The sequence below is a fragment of the Pantherophis guttatus genome, chromosome 1, assembly GCF_059756535.1.
Source record: "Pantherophis guttatus breed Tessera chromosome 1, ASM5975653v1, whole genome shotgun sequence".
Taxonomy (NCBI): Eukaryota; Metazoa; Chordata; class Lepidosauria; order Squamata; family Colubridae; genus Pantherophis; species Pantherophis guttatus.
In genome coordinates, this window is record NC_142063.1 from 116,394,673 (window position 1) to 116,415,264 (window position 20,592).

The following is a 20,592-nucleotide window of genomic DNA, read 5'->3' on the forward strand; positions in this document are numbered from 1 at the left end:
ACAAGGAACTTGGTAAATGTAACGATGAACTTAATGACCTGTGTACTACTTTATTTTGTAACAGAATATCTGGTATAGGATAGGGCACCGTAAGTAACAGATGGTGTAAGATAATACCCTAAATAGAAAGTATAGCAAGATAATTTCTCCTTTTTGATGTAACCTGTTTTGAACTGCTGTATCCAGATAAGTGTGACAAAGTGTAACGCCTCAGAGAAGCTAGGGTTGCAAACTGTATAAAAGACAAACCCTGGGAGCAGCCCGGGGTTCAGAATCTGCCATGCTAATGCTCTGAACCTTTGCGCAAATAAACCTGTGTTCTCCAACCTTCGTGGTCTTGTCTCCTGAATCGGTAACAAGTTTCCTGCACCATTTTCTGGTGAACCAGCCAGGAGGCAACAGGTCTGGGGACTCTCTGGAGGGTTGCCCCTCTGCCGGGGGCCGTGTTGAGTTAGAGGGAACATCCCAGGCGCCATCGGACACTTCGATCCGAGGGACTTCCCAGTGATGCAAGGCTCCGGCAGCGGCACCTCCAAGAACCACCAATAAAGGGAAAGGAGACCAGGAAATTCTCCAACTGGCCGGAGGACGTAGGATACGCCTGCAGGCAAGTATTGGGAGTGGAATAATCCCTCCCTGTAAACAGGGATGGAGGAGAGGATTGATCACCCTCTCTTTGGAAAAAGGTGGGAGGAGTGTTGAAAGTGTGTGGTGTAAAAGGCTACTGCGATTCCCACAGGTGACTGTGAGTGTCCAGCACCCTGGGCCAGTAGAAAGTGAGTGGCGTTCGCAGTTCCCATCGGAGACCGTGCTCATCCGGCTCCCTGGGTCGGACGTGAAAGTGTGAAACAAAGTCCTTCATGTCATCCCAAGAGGAACGGACCCCTTACCTTCCTCTCATACCCTTTCCCTCATTTGTCTTGTCTGGTGCCCTGGGAGGATAATGGGAGGGGTGGAAGTGTGCCCCTCACTCCATTAGAGTGTACGTTGAAGCATTTTAACACCGCCTATATGACTCAGGACTATGGTATTAAGTGGAGCAAGCAGAGGTTGCAGGTCTTCTGTGAGGTGGACTGGCCAGACTTTAACATGGCCTGGCCTGGTAAGGGAACATTAGACCCCTCTATAGCTTTAAAGGTACTCCAGTTAGTGTTCCACCCCACATTAGGACACCCAGACCAAGCACCCTATATTGATGTGTGGCTAGGCTTACTCCAAAGACCCCACTTTGGATCCAGAAGTGCAAAATTGAACAATGTAGGTTCCTAGTCTCATGCACCATGCCACCCCAAAAGGGAATAGAATAGGATTGCAGTATCAAAGATAGTGAAGCCCGATCTACCTCAAGGTCGCACTCTTGAAGCATATGTCGAGGAACGCCTCCCTACAAAGGATCCCTTGTAAAGTCCATATGGCCAACTATGGGCAATTCAGGACTATCAACATTGGTGGTGCGGGCAGTCCGTGCAGCAGGAAAACCAGCTGTTAACATGTCTAAGCCTTCCCTGGTGATGCAAGAAGCCACTGAGAATCTGGAAGCTTTTTATACTCGGTTGCTGGAGGCATACCAAATGTATACTCCTATTGATCCAACAGCGCCTGAAAATGCTCGAATGCTTGCCATGATCTTTATATCACAAAGTGCCCCAGATATACGTAAAAAGTTACAAAGACTGGAAGGAGCCGTGGGAAAGCCTATGAATGAACTGATGGAAGTGGCTCGAAAAACCTTTGTAAATAGGGACAAGGTGGAGGAGAGGAAGCAGGACCAGAAAATGCTAAAGAAAGCTGAATTGCTGGCCGTCGTTATGATGGGGGTACCAAGAGGAAGGGGAGGTGGCAGAGGTAAAGGGTATGGAATGGGTTTAGGACATAACCAGTGCGCCATATGTAAGAAAGAAGGGCACTGGAAGGGTGAATGCTTGGAAAAGGATAAGGAGGAAGGACAAGAAGACGAAGAGAAGGACTTTCAAAAGCCCCCTCATAGGCCTGGCAGAAGTGGAGTAATGGGACTGAGACCGACCGGATTCAGCCTGCCTCCTGGAACCTGTGGTCAGTTTAACAATAGGAGGCAAACCTATCCCCTTCCTTGTGGATACTGGGGCCACTCGTTCAGTCCTAACACAGCCTCTGAGCCAAGCCTCCCCCTACTCCATCAATATCCAAGGAGCGATGGGGAAGATATTACAGCGACCATTTCTGGAACCCTTAATTTGTAATACCTATACATGAGAAGGGTCAGCACTTATTTGCATTTGAATGGGAAAATCCAGTGACAGGAAGAAAACAACAGTATGCCTGGACACAGGTACCCCAAGGATTCAAGAACTCCCCAACTCTTTTCGAGGCTGCACTGGGAGAAGATTTGATGGCCCTGGAAATCCCCTACCCAGATGTCATGTTGCAGTATGTGGATGATTTATTAGTCACAGGCCAGACGGAAGGCGATTGTTGGCATAATACTAATGAATTGGTCCATCTCCTACAAGAGCTTGGTTACAAGGCATCCAGACAAAAGGCACAATTGGTCTTAACGAAAGTGAGATATTTAGGATCTGATGTTGAACACGGGAAGAGAACTCTGGGTCACGAGCGAAAGAAGGCCATTTGTCAGCTCCCTGCACCGACGAACCGGAAAGACTTGAGGGGATTTCTAGGGGTCGCGGGCTTCTGTCGTATCTGGATTCCTAACTTCAGCCTAACTGCTAAGCCTTTCTATGAGGCGACGAGAGGAAGTGATAAAGAACCTCTGCGAGGGGAAAAAGAGGAAGAGAAAAGTTTCAAAGCCCTAAAAAATGCTTTAATGCAAGCTCCCAGTCAAGGACTGCCTGACTTAGAGAAGCCATTTCAGCTGTTTGTAGATACAAAGCAGAACGTAGCAGTGGGGGTCCTTACTCAGAAACTGGGGACATGGCATCGCCCTGTTGCTTATCTCTCTAAGCAGCTGGACAATGTAGCAAGAGGCTGGCCTGCCTGTCTAAAAGCCCTCGCAGGCACGATATTGTTAACACAGGAAGCTAGTAAATTGACTTTCGGCCAGGAATTGGATATTCACATACCCCATGCCCTCAAAGCTGTCTTAGAAACAAAAGGACATTTTTCTTTGTGGCTGACCAATCCGTGCATGTTAAAATACCAAAGTCTGATCACATACAACCCGATGATCAAGTTAATATAATCAACCGCATTAAATCCAGCCACATTGTTGCCTGAACCAGACCTGCAAGCCACACATGATATATGTATTCAGACTATTGAGGAAACATATGCCAGCTGCCCAGACATGACTGATGTTCCACTCTCCCACCCCGACTTCACATTGTACACAGACAGCACTAGTTTTGTACAAGATGGAATACGGAAAGCTGGATATGCTGTAGTGACTCTGGAAGAAGTATGTGAAGCTGAGCCCCTCCCCCCAGGCACCAGTGCTCAGCTGGCGGAATTACATGCATTGACCCGAGCTCTGGAACTCGCTAAAGGCAAATGTGTAAATATTGATACAGATTCAAAATATGCCTTTCTGACTGTGCAGGTACATGGAGCCTTATATAAGGAGAGAGGCCTTATAACGGCAGGGGGAAAGGACATTAAGTATGGGCCTCAGATATTACATCTGTTGGACAGTGTTTGGGCTCCCCGAAAAGTAGCCATCATGCACTGTAAAGGGCATCAGAAAGGAATTTCCGACACCCAACAAGGCAATAATAAGGCAGACCAGGAAGCTCGATGGGCAGCGCAGAAGCCATTAACCATAAAGGCAACCTGCCTAACCTTGTGGGTCCCCCAAGAACAGATTAGACCCACGTACTCCCAAGAAGAAGTGAAACAAGCAATAGAACTTGAGGCGAGGCAGGAAGATGGGTGGTGGATCCTTCCTGACCAACGCGTTTTTGTCCCGGGGCACATGGCATGGGATGCAGTGCAACAGGTCCACAAGCAACTACACCTGGGAAAGACTGCATTGGTCAATGTCCTCCTCAGGGAAGTCTACATCAACAAAGTATACAGTATCGCTGCAAATGTCTGTGCGATATGTGAGATCTGGACCCCAACCGCCTCAAGGACATCAACCTAGAGGAAATTATCCATTTGATTCCCTGATGATTGACTTTACAGATATGCCACGATCAGGTCCATTTAGAGCAATGCTAGTTATAATATGCACCTACGCTGGATGGCCTGAGTGCATACCAACAAGGACCAAGAAAGATTTTAGTAGGGATGACACAGGAAAACCAATTTGGCTAAATAAAGGTCCTTAAAAGAAAAAGTGGAGTTCAAACTTGCTCATGAGAGCCCTGGCAAGGTGCAAATGATGTGTGAACAAAAGTCTCTATACATTTTGGATCTTTAAAAATAGGCCAGCGCCTGCTGGGAGATCTAAAATAGATGGAGAAGAGTTTGGATCTTTAAAAATAGGCCAGCATCGGCTGGGAGATCCAAGCTAGAAAGAGCTAGACAGAACATCCCTAGGGCAGAGACAATCTAGTGCTTGAGGAGATAGAACAATGGATGTAACTTTGAGTAAAAGTGAGAAGTTCACTAAAATGATTAGGAAGAATCCCAAACTGTAAAAAGTCCCGACTAGTCCTTTAGAGAAAAATATTTAGAAGATGGGAAGCCCCACCATACAGTAAGATGATTCAGACATTGGGGCTGACCAAAGAAGATATGGTTAGTTTATGCTGTTATGTGTGGTAGGAGGACCCCAGAGTAGAGAAAAGAAATACTGCAGTGACCATTCTTAAAAGAGCCAGAGAACTCTGAAAGAACTAGGAATAGAGAAGAAAATTGTTTATTGTTCTTCCCACCTGGGGTTTATCAGGTAATAAAAATAAAAATGTCCAAATGGGAAGACTCAGTTAATTTGAATTGATTAATTTGATGTGATTTCTGTTAAAAATTATTTGTTGATGTGCACCTAGCATGACAAGTGTGTATGTCTAAGTCTTTGTGTACCTTGTGTACAAGGTAACTGCAATTGTTAAATGCCTGATCTCTAGAGATAAGAATTTTAAATTGTTAGAAAAGAGTTGAAACCACTGAGAGGAAGGAAAATTACTTTGCCCAGTCTGGTCTGGCCATCTAGACAGGATGAAGAATAGAGTTCAACTTTTCTTTCCCTCTCTGTGCTTTTAAGAAAAAGCCCAAGTTTATGAGGAAACATTTTAAGTTCACTTAACTGCAATACTGATGAGCCAGAGAATTGGGTTTGGATTCAGTCACAAAAAAGGTCATCACAGCAACCAGAGTGGATCAGACCTTCCCAAGCCTGACTGACTAGCCTTACCACTGTTGGAAGATATGATTCACTCCTCTCCTAGAAAAAGGAAAAGAAACTCAAAAAAATATTAAAAGTGCAGGGAAATTCCCCTAAAAGAAAATAAGCAGAAACTCAGGCAGAGTTTCAGCCCCACCTTTATCAATGGGCCATTAAGAAGCTGAAGCCACCCTATTTTCCACAACAAAGGAAGGACAATATTACAGGGGCCTGCAACAACCAAACAGGTTGCTGAAATCAAATCATGGATCCATTGGTCCCGAGTTAAAGTGGCTGCCCCTACCCAGTGGAAAGTCAGAGGCAACTCGGCTCAACCACTGAAACTAACTCTTCAAAGCACAAGAGGGAACCTCTCCCTTTCTGGTGACACTCTGGGAGCTGTCCCTCTATGAACGGGAGAAGTGAAGAAAACCCCTGCAAGTGTTACTCCGGAGGCTAACACCCAACGCACGGGCGACGAAAGGAACTTACCTTGGAAACTGCGATCCCACAACCGAACAACTTAACAGAATCTGTGTAGCTATATGTATTTTAGGCCTTGTAGGAGAGGACGGAGACTCAGGAGTAGGGGGGAATGAGGGAGTAACCCCTAATGAAGATGACATTAGGGATTGGTGTCAAGCTGCACTTGATAGTCAATTGCCCAGTAATTGCCCTGTAAATTACACAGAGGTAATGAATAGGGAATATAGGAACCCAGACGCCCCTTCAAGTACGCAAAGGGGGAATCCATAACATACAGAATGTGGTAGGCTCCAAGATACCTTTATTTTTGTGGAAAAGAGAGCCACAGCCTTATGGGAGTATGAGAAGCTAAGCACAATGGAAGACAACACCCTGATATATGAAACTCCACAGTAATCATATGATTTAGGTGAAGTTTCAAAGGGGGGAATGAGGCAGTATGGAAAAATACCTTAAAATATTAATAAATGTATTCAGGGATGCATTAAGTTTTATTAGAAGTTATGTTGCTTATATGTTGCAAGCTTTAGGAAGGAACAAGGAACTTGCTAAATGTAACGATGACCTATGTACTACTTTATTTTGTAACAGAATATCTGGTAAAGGATGGGGCACCGTAAGTAACAGATGGTGTAAGATAATACCCTAAATAGAAAGTATAGCAAGATAATTTCTCCTTTTTGATGTAACCTGTTTTGAACTGCTGTATCCAGATAAGTGTGACAAAGTGTAACGCCTCAGAGAAGCTAGGGTTGCAAACTGTATAAAAGACAAACCCTGGGAGCAGCCCGGGGTTCAGAATCTGCCATGCTAATGCTCTGAACCTTTGCGCAAATAAACCTGTGTTCTCCAACCTTCGTGGTCTTGTCTCCTGAATCAGTAACAAGAGTTTCCTGCGACACTATGACTCAGGATCCATTCGATCTAAGGTTGATCAGGAAGACTTTTTTTTGAGAGTTCAGAATTTGCATCACTGACAGAGACCATTTCATCTCCACTTGGTCTCCAGCAGCAGGGAAGGTGATTCATAAAGAATTGAGGAAATTCTATCTCTTTGCCCCCTTCAGATTTGCTTGCCAAAAGACGCCTTCGTGGGACCTGCAGGGCACCCTCAACCTGGTCAGCCATGCTGATCCTGACCTGCTCTTCCAAGCTGCAGCTGCTGGAGAGTGTGTTGCGAAAGGGGCTCCCCGAAACAGTGCTGGTAATTACCTGTTTAGTGCTCCTCTTCTCTCGGTGTAAATATAAGAGCTGATGTTTCCCCATTTACTGAGAATTTGGAGAAAACTGCACCTGTTTAATTTCTAAATGAGTAATTAAATCTGATGCCATTCATGCAGTCTTTTCATATTCAAGTCTACTTTTCCTTTAGCCACATTTGCAAATGCAAAGCCAATGAAATTCAAAACACAGGGGTATCTTGGCCCATACTATTCTAAAAAAGAAGCGTAAAATTTGAAAAGGGTGACACAGTAGTAGAATGGAGCAAAAGAATGTGAGACCTCCTTTTGCTGATTTCTTCTGCTACAGAAAATCCCAAAACCATCTGGCCTTTCACCGACCAAGCAAATTCCTACATTGCACCCATTGTAGCATTTGGCCCTCAAAAGACCTTGGGTGGTTCTGAATCAGCCAATCATAGATGGCTCACTTCTTCACCCAGATAAACACACACACACACACACACACACACACACACACACACACACACACAAAACCTTTTGATTAATTAGAGAGGAAAAGCAGAATTTTATTTCCACTAGGTCTTCCTGACCCTCTTTTTAATTTAAGGTCTGTGGGGCAGTGATGCACATCAACCGTGGAAACCCAGCTCAACACGAAGTCGTGGTGGACTCTTGGCCAGAATTTAAAGCTGTTCTTACCCGACCACGGAAGGAGGTAGGAAATTACAGCAGAAAGTTGATGGGTTTTTCCCACAGCCCCCTGGCGAAAAAGGGGAGGGAAAAACACAAGACACATCTGTATCTGGGGCCCAAAAGCCATTCAGGAGGCCCTTGGGGGTGCTATAGCAGTTCTCCTTGCCTCCTTTTTCTATATCCCTCTTCCAAGAGAGCCTGACCTCATCAGCTCCTCCACATGGTCTCTGCCATCTGTTCTATTCCTGCTGCCACTTCCTGCAGGTGCTGAAGGACAACAGGGATTATTATGCCAACCTGCATGCTGCTTTCTATCGGGAGGAAGATGCCTGCAGAACCCTCCTAGAACACAAAGATGCCATAGACTGGGACAAAGCCTTCCAGCTGCAAGGCAAGGCCCGGACTCTGGCAATTTCTTTTCCACCCTTAGGAGATTTTGGAAAGTGCCAAAAACCTGGTTGTTCCCCCAACTCTTAAGTTGTGGAGCCCTGTATAACTTAGCTTAGTTTTATTGAGTTTAAGACGAGTGTTTGTTCTTTCTTTCTCTTTTTTATTTGTATAGGGTGTTTATGGAAGTTGAGCTCTGTCCAGAGTGCTCTTTGCAGTTGGCTATATATATTTGATAAATAAATAAATACACAGAGAGAGATACACACAAAAAAACCATACAAAAATAAATATGCATTAAGAAATAGCCCTGTATCGTCATTTACAATAACCATAAATTGAGATTAACTTTGCAATTAATGTTTAAAACAGGAGAATCACAAAAGGAAGAAGTTCAAAGTTCCTTATAGTGCTTAACAGTATAAAATTATAACAATATAAAATTATAAAGTATAACACTATAAAATTCAGAATCGTGCAGTATATAATTCTTGTCAACTAATAGTTCATGAACAGATTAAATCATTAAGAAAGTAATCAAATTCTCTAATTAGTTTATCACTATTTTTGCAAAAATCAATACAAAGGCACTCTATTTCTATGGAACAATCATTCAAGTACTAATCAAAGAATCAATCACATTGCTTTATGACAGATCCAACGTTTGAATTGATGTCTGTTTTGGCGGGGAGGGTGTCTTTGGTGAGCTCTGAGCTTGGTGATTTTCTTGCAGACATTTCATTACCAAGCTAAGAAATATTATCAGTGCACAATGCAACCTTTGCAAGAAAAGTACCAAGCTCAGAAAGCACCAAGGATCCCACAATTGAACCCTAAGCTATTGGTCTTTTTTTTTTTGTCATTGGAGAACAAAGGAAAAAACTGAAGTGATACATGAAATCATCAGAGGAACCTCTAAGACTGCCATTCAGCCTTTAAACTCAGGAGAAGTTCTATATCTTAAAAAATCCTTACACTCTGTTATTTTATATTCATGCTAGATAATTCAATCCACAGTTCCTCCTGATGGGTGCCATTTGTCATGGTGTGCTAGAGCAGTGGTCATTCATTCCCTATACCTCTAGGCAAAGAAGAGAAATAATTCGAGCCATCAACACCATTTCCCCATGACTGAGAATTTCTCCGTGGCATCAACTGCAGAATATTAGGCACAGAAACAAAATAAGGTTTCACTCTGAAATTCAGATTGGTTTCCTGTGATTTTTCCATTCTACGCAGGTCTCCAAGATGGGCTCTATCAGGCTGTGAAAGTCATGGCAGAAGTTAGACGTGTCAACATGGAGCCCTATTTCTACCAGGCAGTGCTGCACCCAGATGCAGCCACATTATGTCAGAACCAGTGAGTGATCGTTCTCTCTTTCTGAGGGAACTGTTTTGGGGTTCAATTCCATGCAATTATTTGGAATTCAATAATGAAACTAAGGACTTCTGAAAGTTTGATAACTAATCATATCCTCTGTAGAAATCTAGGAGTATGTTTTATTTCATTTATTTGTTAAATTTCTGTGGCAGCCCATCTTAGTCAATTAATTTAGGCGGCTTAGAGTTTATAAAATATATTACAATTAAAAATGTAAAAAAACATTTTAAAACAATAAAAAGAATAAAACCAGTTAAAAATGTTAAAAACAGGTTTACATATACAGCCAACTTGGAAGATGTGGAATGACAATGTTTAATAAAGAGCCAGGATTAGACTTGGAAGAATTCACTGAATACAATGGCTCCATTGGTTTCTCCAAAAGCAATTACATAAAAGATACGATGATTTAAACAAACAAACAAAAAAAGAATCCCAACTAGATTGCTGCCCTTTCAAGAGAATGTTAAGTTTATTGATATTTCAGAACAACTGAGACGTGTGTATTTCAAATACTGGATAACTCTGAGACTATGGTTTCTCTTGAAATATTTAGTTAGACTTTTTGTTTTGCTGGGTGTGAGCAAATATTCCCCCCCCCCAGTATGGTGGGATGCTCTCTTTTTGTTCCACCAACCTTCACTATTGCCTTCTCTTTCCTTTCAGGCTCAGAAGTGAGCCCCTCCACCTGGGGACACTCAGCCCATCTGATGCAGCTCTGGTCAATGACACCTGGGCTTTTGCAAGCAATGATCGGAGCCTGCGCTACCTCAGGAGCCTGATTGAGGACTTCCCAAATGCTTGTATCTTAGATGAGGAAAACCAGCCTGTTGCCTGGTGCCTAAGTGATGCCACTGGGTGTATGACACATGCCTATACCCTTCCCAAATACCGGGAAAAGAGTTATATGAAAACAGTATTTTGGGCACTAGGCAGGAAGTTGCAGGCTAAAGATTTTGCCTTATATGGGTCAGTTCTGTCAGAGAACCAGAACTCCAAGAAATTTTTAATTAGTCAGGGCTTTCATCTCTTGCCTTTAATAAAATATGTTCTTTTATTCACTCCAAATCACCTGAAATAGCCTACTGGATTTTTCCTCCTAGAATCAGTGGCACCACTACTGGCTTCATTAGACTGAGTGGTTGGGAATAAATTTGAACCTTAGATTTAAGGGACTGTCTCTTTGGATATATTCAAGATTAAGTCTGAAAAGAATCACAAGGACCAAGGATAGTTCTCAATAAATGAGCATTCTAAAATGGAACTCTTGGAAACAGTGATGGCGAACCTTTTGATCTGAGTATGTCAAACATTTAGAAAGTGCCTAACTTAAATCTGCTGGTGCGTCACCACCCCACAAACAAAAGAGGAATAATTCTCTATTCTCTCCTCCATCTAGGCGGCCCTGAGCAGCAGCACTCAGTGGCAGTGCCGCTGGCAAGAAATAGAAGTCTGAGCCTGAACCTCAACCCTAGCATCACTGCTGCCAGTGAAAATGGTCACCTTACATCATTCCCCACAATTCACAAGCCTTAGGGAATGGCACAAAGGCCCTAGTGGCCCAGGACTTTCCTGGATCTGCCATATGCCTTTAGCAATAGCAATAGACTTATATACCACTTCACAGTGCTTTTTACAGCCATCTCTAAGCAGTTTACAGAGTTGGCCTATTGCCTCCAACAATCTGGGTTCTCATTTTATCCAGGATGGAAGGCTGAGTCAACCTTGAGCCTGGTGGGATTCAATCTGCCAAATTGCAGGCAGCTGGCAGTCAGGAGAAGTAGCTTGCAGTACTGCATTCTAACCTCTGCACCACTGCAGCTCTTTACCTTCAGGCGATGCTCTCTTTCTATTGTCAGGCCCTTGCAGCTGATCTGAGGCTGCTGTGGGTCATACAAGGCATTCGTTCTTGAAGAAGGTTCAGAGAATAGACTTCCATGGCTTCTGCTGCCTCTGCAAACCATGTAAAAGTATATGCCCCATTCTCACTCAATTTTTGGAGACCTCACAAGAGCATATCCCATTCTCATGGTGCATCTGCAGCTTCCAAAAATTGCATAAAAATGGGATCGTGCTTTCAAGAATAGTTGTCAGGTGTTGGTGAATGCATGCCACTCAAAACAGTGTGTCATAGATTTGCCATCACTTCTTTAAACGATACATTTCCCATTGCTTTACCTTAGCATACATTTTACATCATATCAGGCTCCAGCACTTTGCACTTGCATCTCTTTTATATGCGAGAGAATTCCTCCACCTCACCACTGCTTTGAGTCTCCTATCCTACAACCGTCTTCACTTCTGCCTGCTTCAAAGACAGAGAATAAAATGCACCAGTGACTCTCTAAAGCAATTACTGCTCCCACCGGCTTCTTGCACACCATCTGAAAATACAATTATCAATGTTTGATCAAAATCTACAACTGTAGTAGCATCTTATCTCACGTTAAAGAAATATTTGATTATCCAGTCTCTCCTCAGGTGGTGTGGATACTGCAGGATGCAATTACTATATCTACAAACTGATTCATAGCAAGTTTTATTCCCATTGAATGAATTTTTACTAATTGTTTGGAATTTTGCATAAATTTGCCCATCACTTTAAATCTTACTCGGGTTGAATGAGCATGCAAGAATTCTTGAATTCTGGGAGATGAAATACAAAACATTGTGAAGGGGGGAAAACAAACACAGTATTAACTATGTTACTGTATTGAAAAATTATCATTAAAATATTTTTAAAAATCGAACTGCTCTTAGAATCACTATGATATCATTTTGTGAAACTCCTTCTGAAAATAAAAACAAAAATTAAAAGATCCCCTGTCTCAAAGACATTTAAACTGAAATATTTCATCTGCCTTTTGGAGTGCTACGGGGAAAAAAGTTGAGTTAGCAGAGAGTAAATACTGGTAATTTTATTGCAAGGGAAACAACATGACATTCTAATTTAATTATTTATTTTACTTGCACAGAATTCTAATATCTATTCATTCCCCAAATGCTTCTAAAAATGGCTGATAGGAAAAATGTTAGCATAATTTTTTCTCCACAACAATTTGTCTCTTAGATGAAGCTAGCAACTTCTACAGATACCTAGATCAGTCCTTAGATGCAGCCAATAGTCCAACAAAGCTCTTAGGTTTTATCCCTGAGTAATTTGGAAGGGAAAAGGGGGAAATATAACACATACAAAATGACAAAAAACTGACGGACACCCAGTTTGTGCATAGAAATTCCAGTGTACCGAACACCCAATCTCTGTCATCTATCTTATTCTCCATCAACTGGGGCGGGGGGGAATGGATACACCAGGCCAAGGCAGCAATACAGATGCAGATCAACAAAACACAAGCCTAAGTCTATTCAGAAGTTCTGGTTCCAACGTCTTCCTCCCCATCGTTTGTTCACTAAAAGGGATTTTACTTTTTCCCCCCTAAACATATCTGAAGCTGATGGGGGCTTTCTCGCAGTTTTTGCAAAATGGGTACAGACTCCTAATGAAGAGATTGTTGGTTCAGATTTCAACACGTCTTGCTTGGAATGTTATTTTTTATTTCAGATAATATCACTTCTGACATCTGATGTACCTTTTAAAATGGCAGAAACACTTATCTAAATTTGTATGGCAAGGGAAAAAAAATGTACAAATGACTGTCAAGTTATTGCTAAAATATATAAATTTTTACTGGAGTAGGAAATAGAAGAAGAATAAGTGAAAGAATGTATGATAAAATAGGCTAAAAACATTGATCCATATCAGGGATGAAATGCTTCCGGTTCGGACCGGATCGGCCAAACCGGTAGCGATGGAGGCGGGTGGTTCGGAGAACCGGTAGCAAAAATCCCTGCCCCCACAAGCCCAGCTGAGCCGCACAATCATCAGAGGCTTTTTTTTTTTTTTACTTTTAAAAGCATTTTTTGTACAACCTTTTCGGCCGAAAAAATGCTTTTAAAAGTAAAAGAAAAAGCCTTTGATGATCACACAGCTCAGCTGGGATCATCAAAGGCTTTTAAAAGAAAAAAACCCCTTTTTTTTCTTTTAAATGCCTCTGACGATCTAAGATGAGTTGCTTGATCGGCAGAGACTTTTTCTTTTAAATGCCTCTAACGATCAGGCAACTCAGCTTGGATCATCAGAGGCATTTAAAAGAAAAAAATCCTTTTTTTCCAAAAGAGCCTTTTGAAAGCATTTTTTTATAACCTCTTCGCCGAAGAGGTTGTAGAAAAAATGGTTTTAAAAGTAAAAAAAAAAATTGGCCATGCCCATCCAGTCACATTACCCCCCCCACCAAGCCACGCCCACAGAACCGTTAGTAACAAATTTTAGATTTCACCACTGATCCATATATACATGGATCAGTGGGGGAATATGGGGTTGAAAGGATTGAAATAATCCTGTCAGGCCAATTATTCCAGCTGGTGGAGTCCAGGAGGAGGGCCTGCTCTGCTGTCGCTCCTACTCTTTGGAACATCGTGCCCCTCCCTCCCCCCCGAATGTGAGGTTGGCCCCAACCCTCCTATCTTTTCATAAGAGTCTAAAGATGTGGCTCTGAAAGTCCGCTTGGGATCCCAGTGGGGGAACAGCACGGTGGAGGAGGTTGATTGAGTGACCACAATTCCACCTCCCCCTACTCTGCCCCTGTCTTCCGTACATGTCCTTAGATTTTAATGTTTGGTTTTAGTTTATTTATGTTTTAATGTGTATGTATAGATATATTTTTATGAGTGTAAGCTGCCCAGAATTACCCTATGGTAAGATGGATGGCCAATAAATTTTATAAATAAATGAATGAATGAATGAATGAATGATTGAAATTTATGATTTCCATAATCTTAAAGAGAATTTTTTATTAAAATGATGTATCATATTGTATTTTTTTTGTACATGTCACCAGAAAAATTGGCTGGTATGTATAAAGGTTCTTCAAATGTACGCTGGAAATGTAAACAACAAAGAGACATTTTATCATGTTTGATGGTTATGTAAAAAAGCCAAAATATTTTGGACTTGGACTCAATTATATATTGTACAATAATATAGACGATTTTAAAAACTCATTTACAACTGAAACCAGAGACATTTCTTTTGAAATTGATGGATACGCAGCTAGAAAAAAAAATCGAACTTTGTACTTATATACAAATGTGTTAAGACTGTTATATGTACAAAGCTGAAAAGATTCAATTTTACCCACAATGGAGAAATGGATGGTGAAACTGATGGAATTTGTTGAGATGGCCAAATTGACTGCATTGAATAGGGAAATTACAGTACATTAATTGGAAGCTACTTGTTTGTATTTCCTTTCCTTTCCTTTCCTTTCCTTTCCTTTCCTTTCCTTTCCTTTCCTTTCCTTTCCTTTCCTTTCTTTTCTTTTCTTTTCCTATTTTCTTTTATTTTTCCCTTTCTTGCACTTTTAGTTTTCTCTTTGATGTCTTTTTCTTTTTTCTTTCTTTATATTAATTTGTATTACTTGGTAATTTATTAATATCCTGTCTATCTATATCTATCTATGATATCTATCTATTCTCCCTCCCCACTCCCTCCCTCTCTTTTCTCAATCTAATTCTAACCAAATCTGAGAAGATGGTTATCATCAGAGATAAATGTAAGGTCTTATCTCTGGTGTGAAAAGAGGATTGGGGAAGCCTGGCATGACAGCAGAGCTCGTGAGAAGCATCTAGGAGTCCAACGAGAAAACTGGCTGGATCTGAGCAAAAATTGAGATGCAGCATCCAAAAAAGCCAATAGGGGATTGGGCTGCCTAAAAAGGAACCAATGTGCCCAATCCAGAGGAGGGAAGTTGTCCCGTTATATCCTTCACTGAAGTTCCATGAGAGATTCTGGGCCTTGCTTTTGAAAAGGAGGAGGGAGAACCAGGTTCAGAAGAGAGCTCCTAGGCTGGGGAGGGATCTGAAACCATTTCCTATAGGGAATGATTAAGGGAGCTAAGCTATAAATATCTCCAAGGCTCTCACATACTCTGATTGAAGATTGGGCAGAGTCCTTTCCAGCTGACACACTGTACAATTCTATGACTCAGGATCCATTCGATCTAAGGTTGATCAGGAAGACTTTTTTTGAGAGTTCAGAATCTGCATCACTGACAGAGACCATTTCATCTCCACTTGGTCTCCAGCAGCCAGGGAAGGTGATTCATAAAGAATTGATGAAATTCTACCTCTTTTGCCCCCTTCAGGTTTGCTCGCCAAAAGACGCCTTCGTGGGACCTGCGGGGGGCACCCTCGACCTGGCCAGCCATGCTGATCCTGACCTGCTCTTCCAAGCTGCAGCTGCTGGAGAGTGTGTTGCGAAAGGGCTTCCCTGAAACACTGCTGGTAATCACCTGTTTAGTGCTCCTCTCGGTGTAAATATAAGGGCTGATGTTTCTCCATTTACTGAGAATTTGGAGAAAACTGTCCCTGTTAAATTTCTAAATGTATAATAATGTTTGATGGCAGCCTTGGAATCATTTCACATTCAAATCCACTTTTCCTTTCATCACATCTGGAAATGCAAAGCCAATAATGTCCAAAATATAGGTATACCTGAAGTAGCGCAAACAAGAGAACCTATCTTTGCTGATTTCTTCTTCTACAGAAAATCCAAAAACCATCTGGCCTTTCAGTGAGACAGTGAATTCTTCCAAGTCACCCATCAATAGAATTTGGCTCTCAACAGAATGAATCAGCCAATCCATGATGGCTTTCACCGACAGAGCAAATTCCAACATTGCACCCATTGTAGCATTTCGCCCTCAAAAGACCTTGGGTGGTTCTGAATCAGCCAATCATAGATGACTCACTTCTGCACCGAGATACACCCCCCAACCTTTTGATTAATTAGAGAGGTAAAAGCAGAATTAATCCTTCACTGGGTCTTCCTGAACCTCTTTTTAATTTAAGGTCTGTGGGGCGGTGATGCACATCAACCGTGGAAACCCAGCTCAACACGAAGTCGTGGTGGACTCTTGGCCAGAATTTAAAGCTGTTCTTACCCGACCACGGAAGGAGGTAGGAAATTTCAGCAGAAAGTTGATGGGTTTTTCCCACAGCCCCCTGGCGAAAAAGGAGAGGGAAAAACACAAGACACATCTGTATCTGGGGCCCAAAAGCCATTCAGGAGGCCCTCGGGGGTGCTATAGCAGTTCTCCTTGCCTCCTTTTTCTATATCCCTCTTCCAAGAGAGCCTGGCCTCATCAGCTCCTCCATATGGTCTCTGCCATCTGTTCTATTCCCGCTGCCACTTCCTGCAGGTGCTGAAGGACAAGAGGGATTATTATGCCAACCTGCATGCTGCTTTCTATCGGGAGGAAGATGCCTGCAGAACCCTCTTGGAAAACAAAGATGCGGTAGACTGGGACAAAGCCTTCCAGCTGCAAGGCAAGGCCCGGACTCTGGCAATTTCTTTTCCACCCTTAGGAGATTTTGGAAAGTGCCAAAAACCTGGTTGTTCCCCCAACTCTTAAATTGTGGAGCCCTGTATAGGTTAGCTTAGTTTTGTTGACTTTGATTTTAACACAGAGTGTTTGTTTTTCTGGTCAGGTATTTCTCTTTATTTATTTGTAAGCCACACAGATTTGTGAAGAAATTGGGCAATCTTAAAACTGTATTAAATAAATAAATATCTACAAATCTCTCCCCTCCACCCCCTCTCTCCTCATTCATATACACGCACACATAGATAAACACACAGTATGAACAATTAAATATATGGCTTAGGAAATATCCTCTGTTATTATTTCAAAAAATCCTAAATTGAGATTGACTTTGCAATAAATGTGTAAATGGGGAGAATCACACAAGGAAAATGTTCAGACTTCTTTACATTTTGGCTTATATGCTACCGAACCTTGAAGCTGCCTACTGGAATTTTGGGGTCCAACGAGTTTAATGGTGTCAGTGCAAGCAGAATTTTTAGATAATCTTCTCAGCTAATAGTTGAGAACTTGAACAGATTAAATCATTTAGAAATATGTCTAATTTCTTAATTTTTGCAAAAATCAATGCAAAAAGGCATTCTATTTTACCATTTAAGTGAAATTACCGATCAAAGCATCAGTCACATTGCCTTATGAGAAATACAAACCCTATTCTTGGTGTTCTTTAGGCCAATATCTTATTTTTCTAACTGCACAACATAGGAGAAAATCAAATGATGCATAGAATTAGTAACCCTGGATATGTCATATTCCTTTTAACTTCCACATATAATTAGACTGCCATTTGGTCTTTAAACTCAGAAGAAGTTGGTATCATGAAAAATCCTTGTGCTCTGTTATTTTATGTTCTTGTCAGATAATTCAATCCAGAGTTTGTTATGATGGATGACATTTGGCCTGGTGTACTAGAGCAGTGGCCATTCTATTATATACATCTCTAGCCAAGGAGGAGAAATCTATAAGCTTATGCAAAACTCCATTCTAGCCATTACCACCATTTCCCTGTGGCTGGTGAATGTCTCTGGGCCACCCAGTTGCAGAGTATTAGGAGTAGACAGAAGATAAGATTTCACTCTGAACCTCAGGCTTGTTTCTTGTGTCATGTCCATTCTATGTAGGTCTCCAAGATGGGCTTTATCAGACTGTGAAAGTTATGGCAGAGACTAGAAGTGTCCACATGGAGCCCCATTTTTACCAGGCATTGCTGAACCCAGATGCAGCCAAGTTATGTCAGAACCAGTGAGTGATCGTACTCTCTTTCTAAGGCAAATGTTTTGGGGGTCTATTAATTTGATCCCATGCAATTATCTGGAATTCAGTAATGAAATCAAGGGCCTCTGGTTCTTCTATAACAGGGGTCTCCAACCTTGGCAACTTTAAGACTTGTGGACTTCAACTCCCAGAATTCTTCAGCCAGCGAAGTCCACAAGTCTGGGAGTTGAAGTCCACAAGTCTTAAAGTTGCCAAGGTTGGAGACCCCTGTTCTATAACTAATCCTATCCTCTGTAGAAAACTAGGAATAAGTTGTTTCTCCTATTGGTAAAAATGAGACAGGTTTACAAATAAGGTCCCAGTTTTACTGCCAACTTGGAAGATGTGGGATGAACAACAGTTAATAGAGAGTAGGAAGAATTCCCTGAACGTAACTGCTTCATTGGCTTTTCCAAAAGAAAATGGCTTTGGGAATATTAGAGGAGATTTTAAAATAAAGCAAAACGCAAAAAAGACCCTAAAGCTGATTACTGCAGTTTCAAAAGACTGTAAGGAGATATTTCAGAATAAGTGGGATTTGTGTTTTCCCATTACTGGGTAACTCTGAGATCATGGTTTCCCTTGATATATCTTACCAGGCTTTTTTCCAACATGGTGGGATGCTCTCTTTTTGTTCCACCTTCACTATCATCTGCTCTTTCCTTTCAGGCTCAGAAGTGACCCCCTCCACTTGGGGACGCTCAACCCATCCCATGCAGCCCTACTCAATGACACTTATGAATTTGGAGGCAATGATCACAGCCTGCGCTATCTCAGGAACCTGATTGAGGACTTCCCAAATGCATGCCTCCTAGATCAGAAAGGGCAGCTGGTTGTCTGGAGCCTAAGTGATGCCCTTGGGTGTCTGACTCATGGCTATGCTCTTCCTGAGTACCGGGGAAAGGGTCATATGAAAACAGTGATGCAGGCACTAGCCAGAAAATTGCATGCTAAAGATTTTGCCTTGTATACTAGAGTTCGGCCAGAGAACAAGATCTCCAAGCAATATTTAAGGGGCCAGGGTTTTCATCTCTTGCCTTGGACAAAGTATATTCTTTTTTTCATTCCAAATCACATGAAATTGCAGGGACAGCATTCAGATTTCATTAGTTGGGGAGATTGGAAGTAACGTTCACACAGAGATGTAAGGGACTGTGTCTGGATATATTCAAGTTTAAGACGGAAAAGGATTACAAAAACCAGGAATAGCTATGAATAAATAACTGTGCATTCTAAAATAAAATCCTTGCGGCCTTTAAATGGTGCATAGCCCATAAATATCTCTTGGCTTTCATTTTGCACCATATCTGGATCAGGGGTGAGTTCTACTTACCTTTATTACCGGTTCGCAACGGGAGTGCACACACTCGCGCTTCTGCGCATTCACAGTTCGCCAAATATGATGTCAGGGCAGGTAGGCGGAGCCTCCCACCACTTTTACTACTGGTTCTCAAGAACCGGACAGAACCAAGAGCAACCCACCACTAATCTGGATCCAGTACTTTGGCCCTAAATGACACCCTTTTTATTTTAAAGAGAGCTCTTCCACCCCACCACTGCTTTGAGTCTCCCGTCCTGTGATCATCTTCACTTCTGCCAATTTCAAAAGGCTGAGAATAGACCAATGAGTCCCTGCGGCAATTACTGCTCCGACAACTAACTAATAGGATAGTATAAAGTATGTCCTTCAATTAGTTCCATATGCCAAGCAACATCTTTTAGGATTCTGCCACTCTTAGAGGAAGAAAGAAGACTGCTAGTGAGAATTATTGTGAGAGCCAGTTTGGTCTCTTGGTTAAGGTACCAGGCTAGAAAGTGGGAGATTGTGAGTTCAAGTTCCATTTTAGCCATGAAAGTCAGCAGGGTGACTTTGGGCCAGTCAGTGTCTCTCAAGTTAATCCACCTCACAGGATTATTGTTGTGTGGAAAATAAGAAGAGGAAGGGGTGGATATGTTCACCACCTTGAGTTATTTGTAGAAGAATAAAAGAGGCAGCATACAAATAAATAAATAAATAAATTGTGCTGTCGTTCTCAATGTCTAAGAATCATATGTAAAACATGTCTATATATTTGGGCTTTCTTTCTACATTATGACCAACTTATTAAAAACAAAACCAGGTACAAGTCTTGTTAACTGGGAAATGTCTCTGAAAGCTTCAAGAAACTGGACTAATTCAACATAAATTGGGACAATAATACTTGGTTTTTGCTAGTTATCATAGGGAAACATCTGGGAAGTAATGTGCTTCTCTGAATTTTTATTTCAGTGCTGCTGTTGGAACCAGTGTCTTGCACAACACCTGAAAATGCAACAATGAATGTTTGACAGGAATCTACAAGTGCGTTAGTATAGGCACTCTTATTCCTAAAGGGAATTTGGTTTTCAATATAGGGCATCAGAATTTCTGTCTACTGTATTCTGTGGGTGGATGTTGTTGGATGTTGTCTCTTTAAGCTGGTTAATGATAAGCTTCATTCTTACACAAACAGGAAATATTGT

General features: G+C 41.8%; 2 protein-coding genes across 4 annotated transcripts; both read left to right on the plus strand.

Moving 5' to 3' along the window:
• The first annotated feature begins 122 nt into the window (after window positions 1-122).
• Window positions 123-12,144, plus strand: LOC148116548 (glycine N-acyltransferase-like protein 3). Of its 2 annotated transcripts, none has more exons than XM_087881587.1 (6): window positions 123-607; window positions 6,817-6,953; window positions 7,541-7,648; window positions 7,891-8,017; window positions 9,253-9,373; window positions 10,061-12,144. In XM_087881587.1, exons 2-6 carry the CDS (start codon window positions 6,876-6,878, stop codon window positions 10,473-10,475), a joined length of 849 nt encoding a protein of 282 aa, XP_087737713.1. In that variant the 5' UTR covers window positions 123-607; window positions 6,817-6,875; the 3' UTR covers window positions 10,476-12,144. The 2 variants fall into 2 exon arrangements, with proteins under 2 accessions (XP_087737713.1, XP_087737714.1); XM_087881588.1 differs by lacking the exon at window positions 123-607 and adding an exon at window positions 6,558-6,678.
• Window positions 6,566-20,110, plus strand: LOC117656712 (glycine N-acyltransferase-like protein 3). 2 transcript variants are annotated; one of them, XM_087881586.1, is made up of 6 exons: window positions 6,566-6,678; window positions 15,459-15,736; window positions 16,304-16,411; window positions 16,654-16,780; window positions 17,958-18,078; window positions 18,760-20,110. In XM_087881586.1, the coding sequence occupies exons 2-6, from the start codon at window positions 15,659-15,661 to the stop codon at window positions 19,217-19,219; spliced, it is 894 nt and encodes a 297-aa protein (XP_087737712.1). In that variant the 5' UTR covers window positions 6,566-6,678; window positions 15,459-15,658; the 3' UTR covers window positions 19,220-20,110. The 2 variants fall into 2 exon arrangements, with proteins under 2 accessions (XP_087737712.1, XP_087737711.1); XM_087881585.1 differs by lacking the exon at window positions 6,566-6,678 and adding an exon at window positions 15,408-15,458 and having other exon boundaries at window positions 15,598-15,736.
• The last annotated feature ends 482 nt before the right edge of the window (window positions 20,111-20,592 follow it).

Coding starts and splice junctions, on each gene's coding strand:
- LOC148116548 (XM_087881587.1), top strand. CDS start 6,876: ATGCTGATCCTGACCTGCTCTTCCAAGCTGCAGCTGCTGGAGAGTGTG. Junction 7,649..7,890: donor TTACCCGACCACGGAAGGAG/GTAGGAAATTAC, acceptor CACTTCCTGCAG/GTGCTGAAGGACAACAGGGA. Junction 8,018..9,252: donor CAAAGCCTTCCAGCTGCAAG/GCAAGGCCCGGA, acceptor CATTCTACGCAG/GTCTCCAAGATGGGCTCTAT.
- LOC117656712 (XM_087881585.1), top strand. CDS start 15,433: ATGACTCAGGATCCATTCGATCTAAG. Junction 15,459..15,597: donor CAGGATCCATTCGATCTAAG/GTTGATCAGGAA, acceptor TGCCCCCTTCAG/GTTTGCTCGCCAAAAGACGC. Junction 16,412..16,653: donor TTACCCGACCACGGAAGGAG/GTAGGAAATTTC, acceptor CACTTCCTGCAG/GTGCTGAAGGACAAGAGGGA.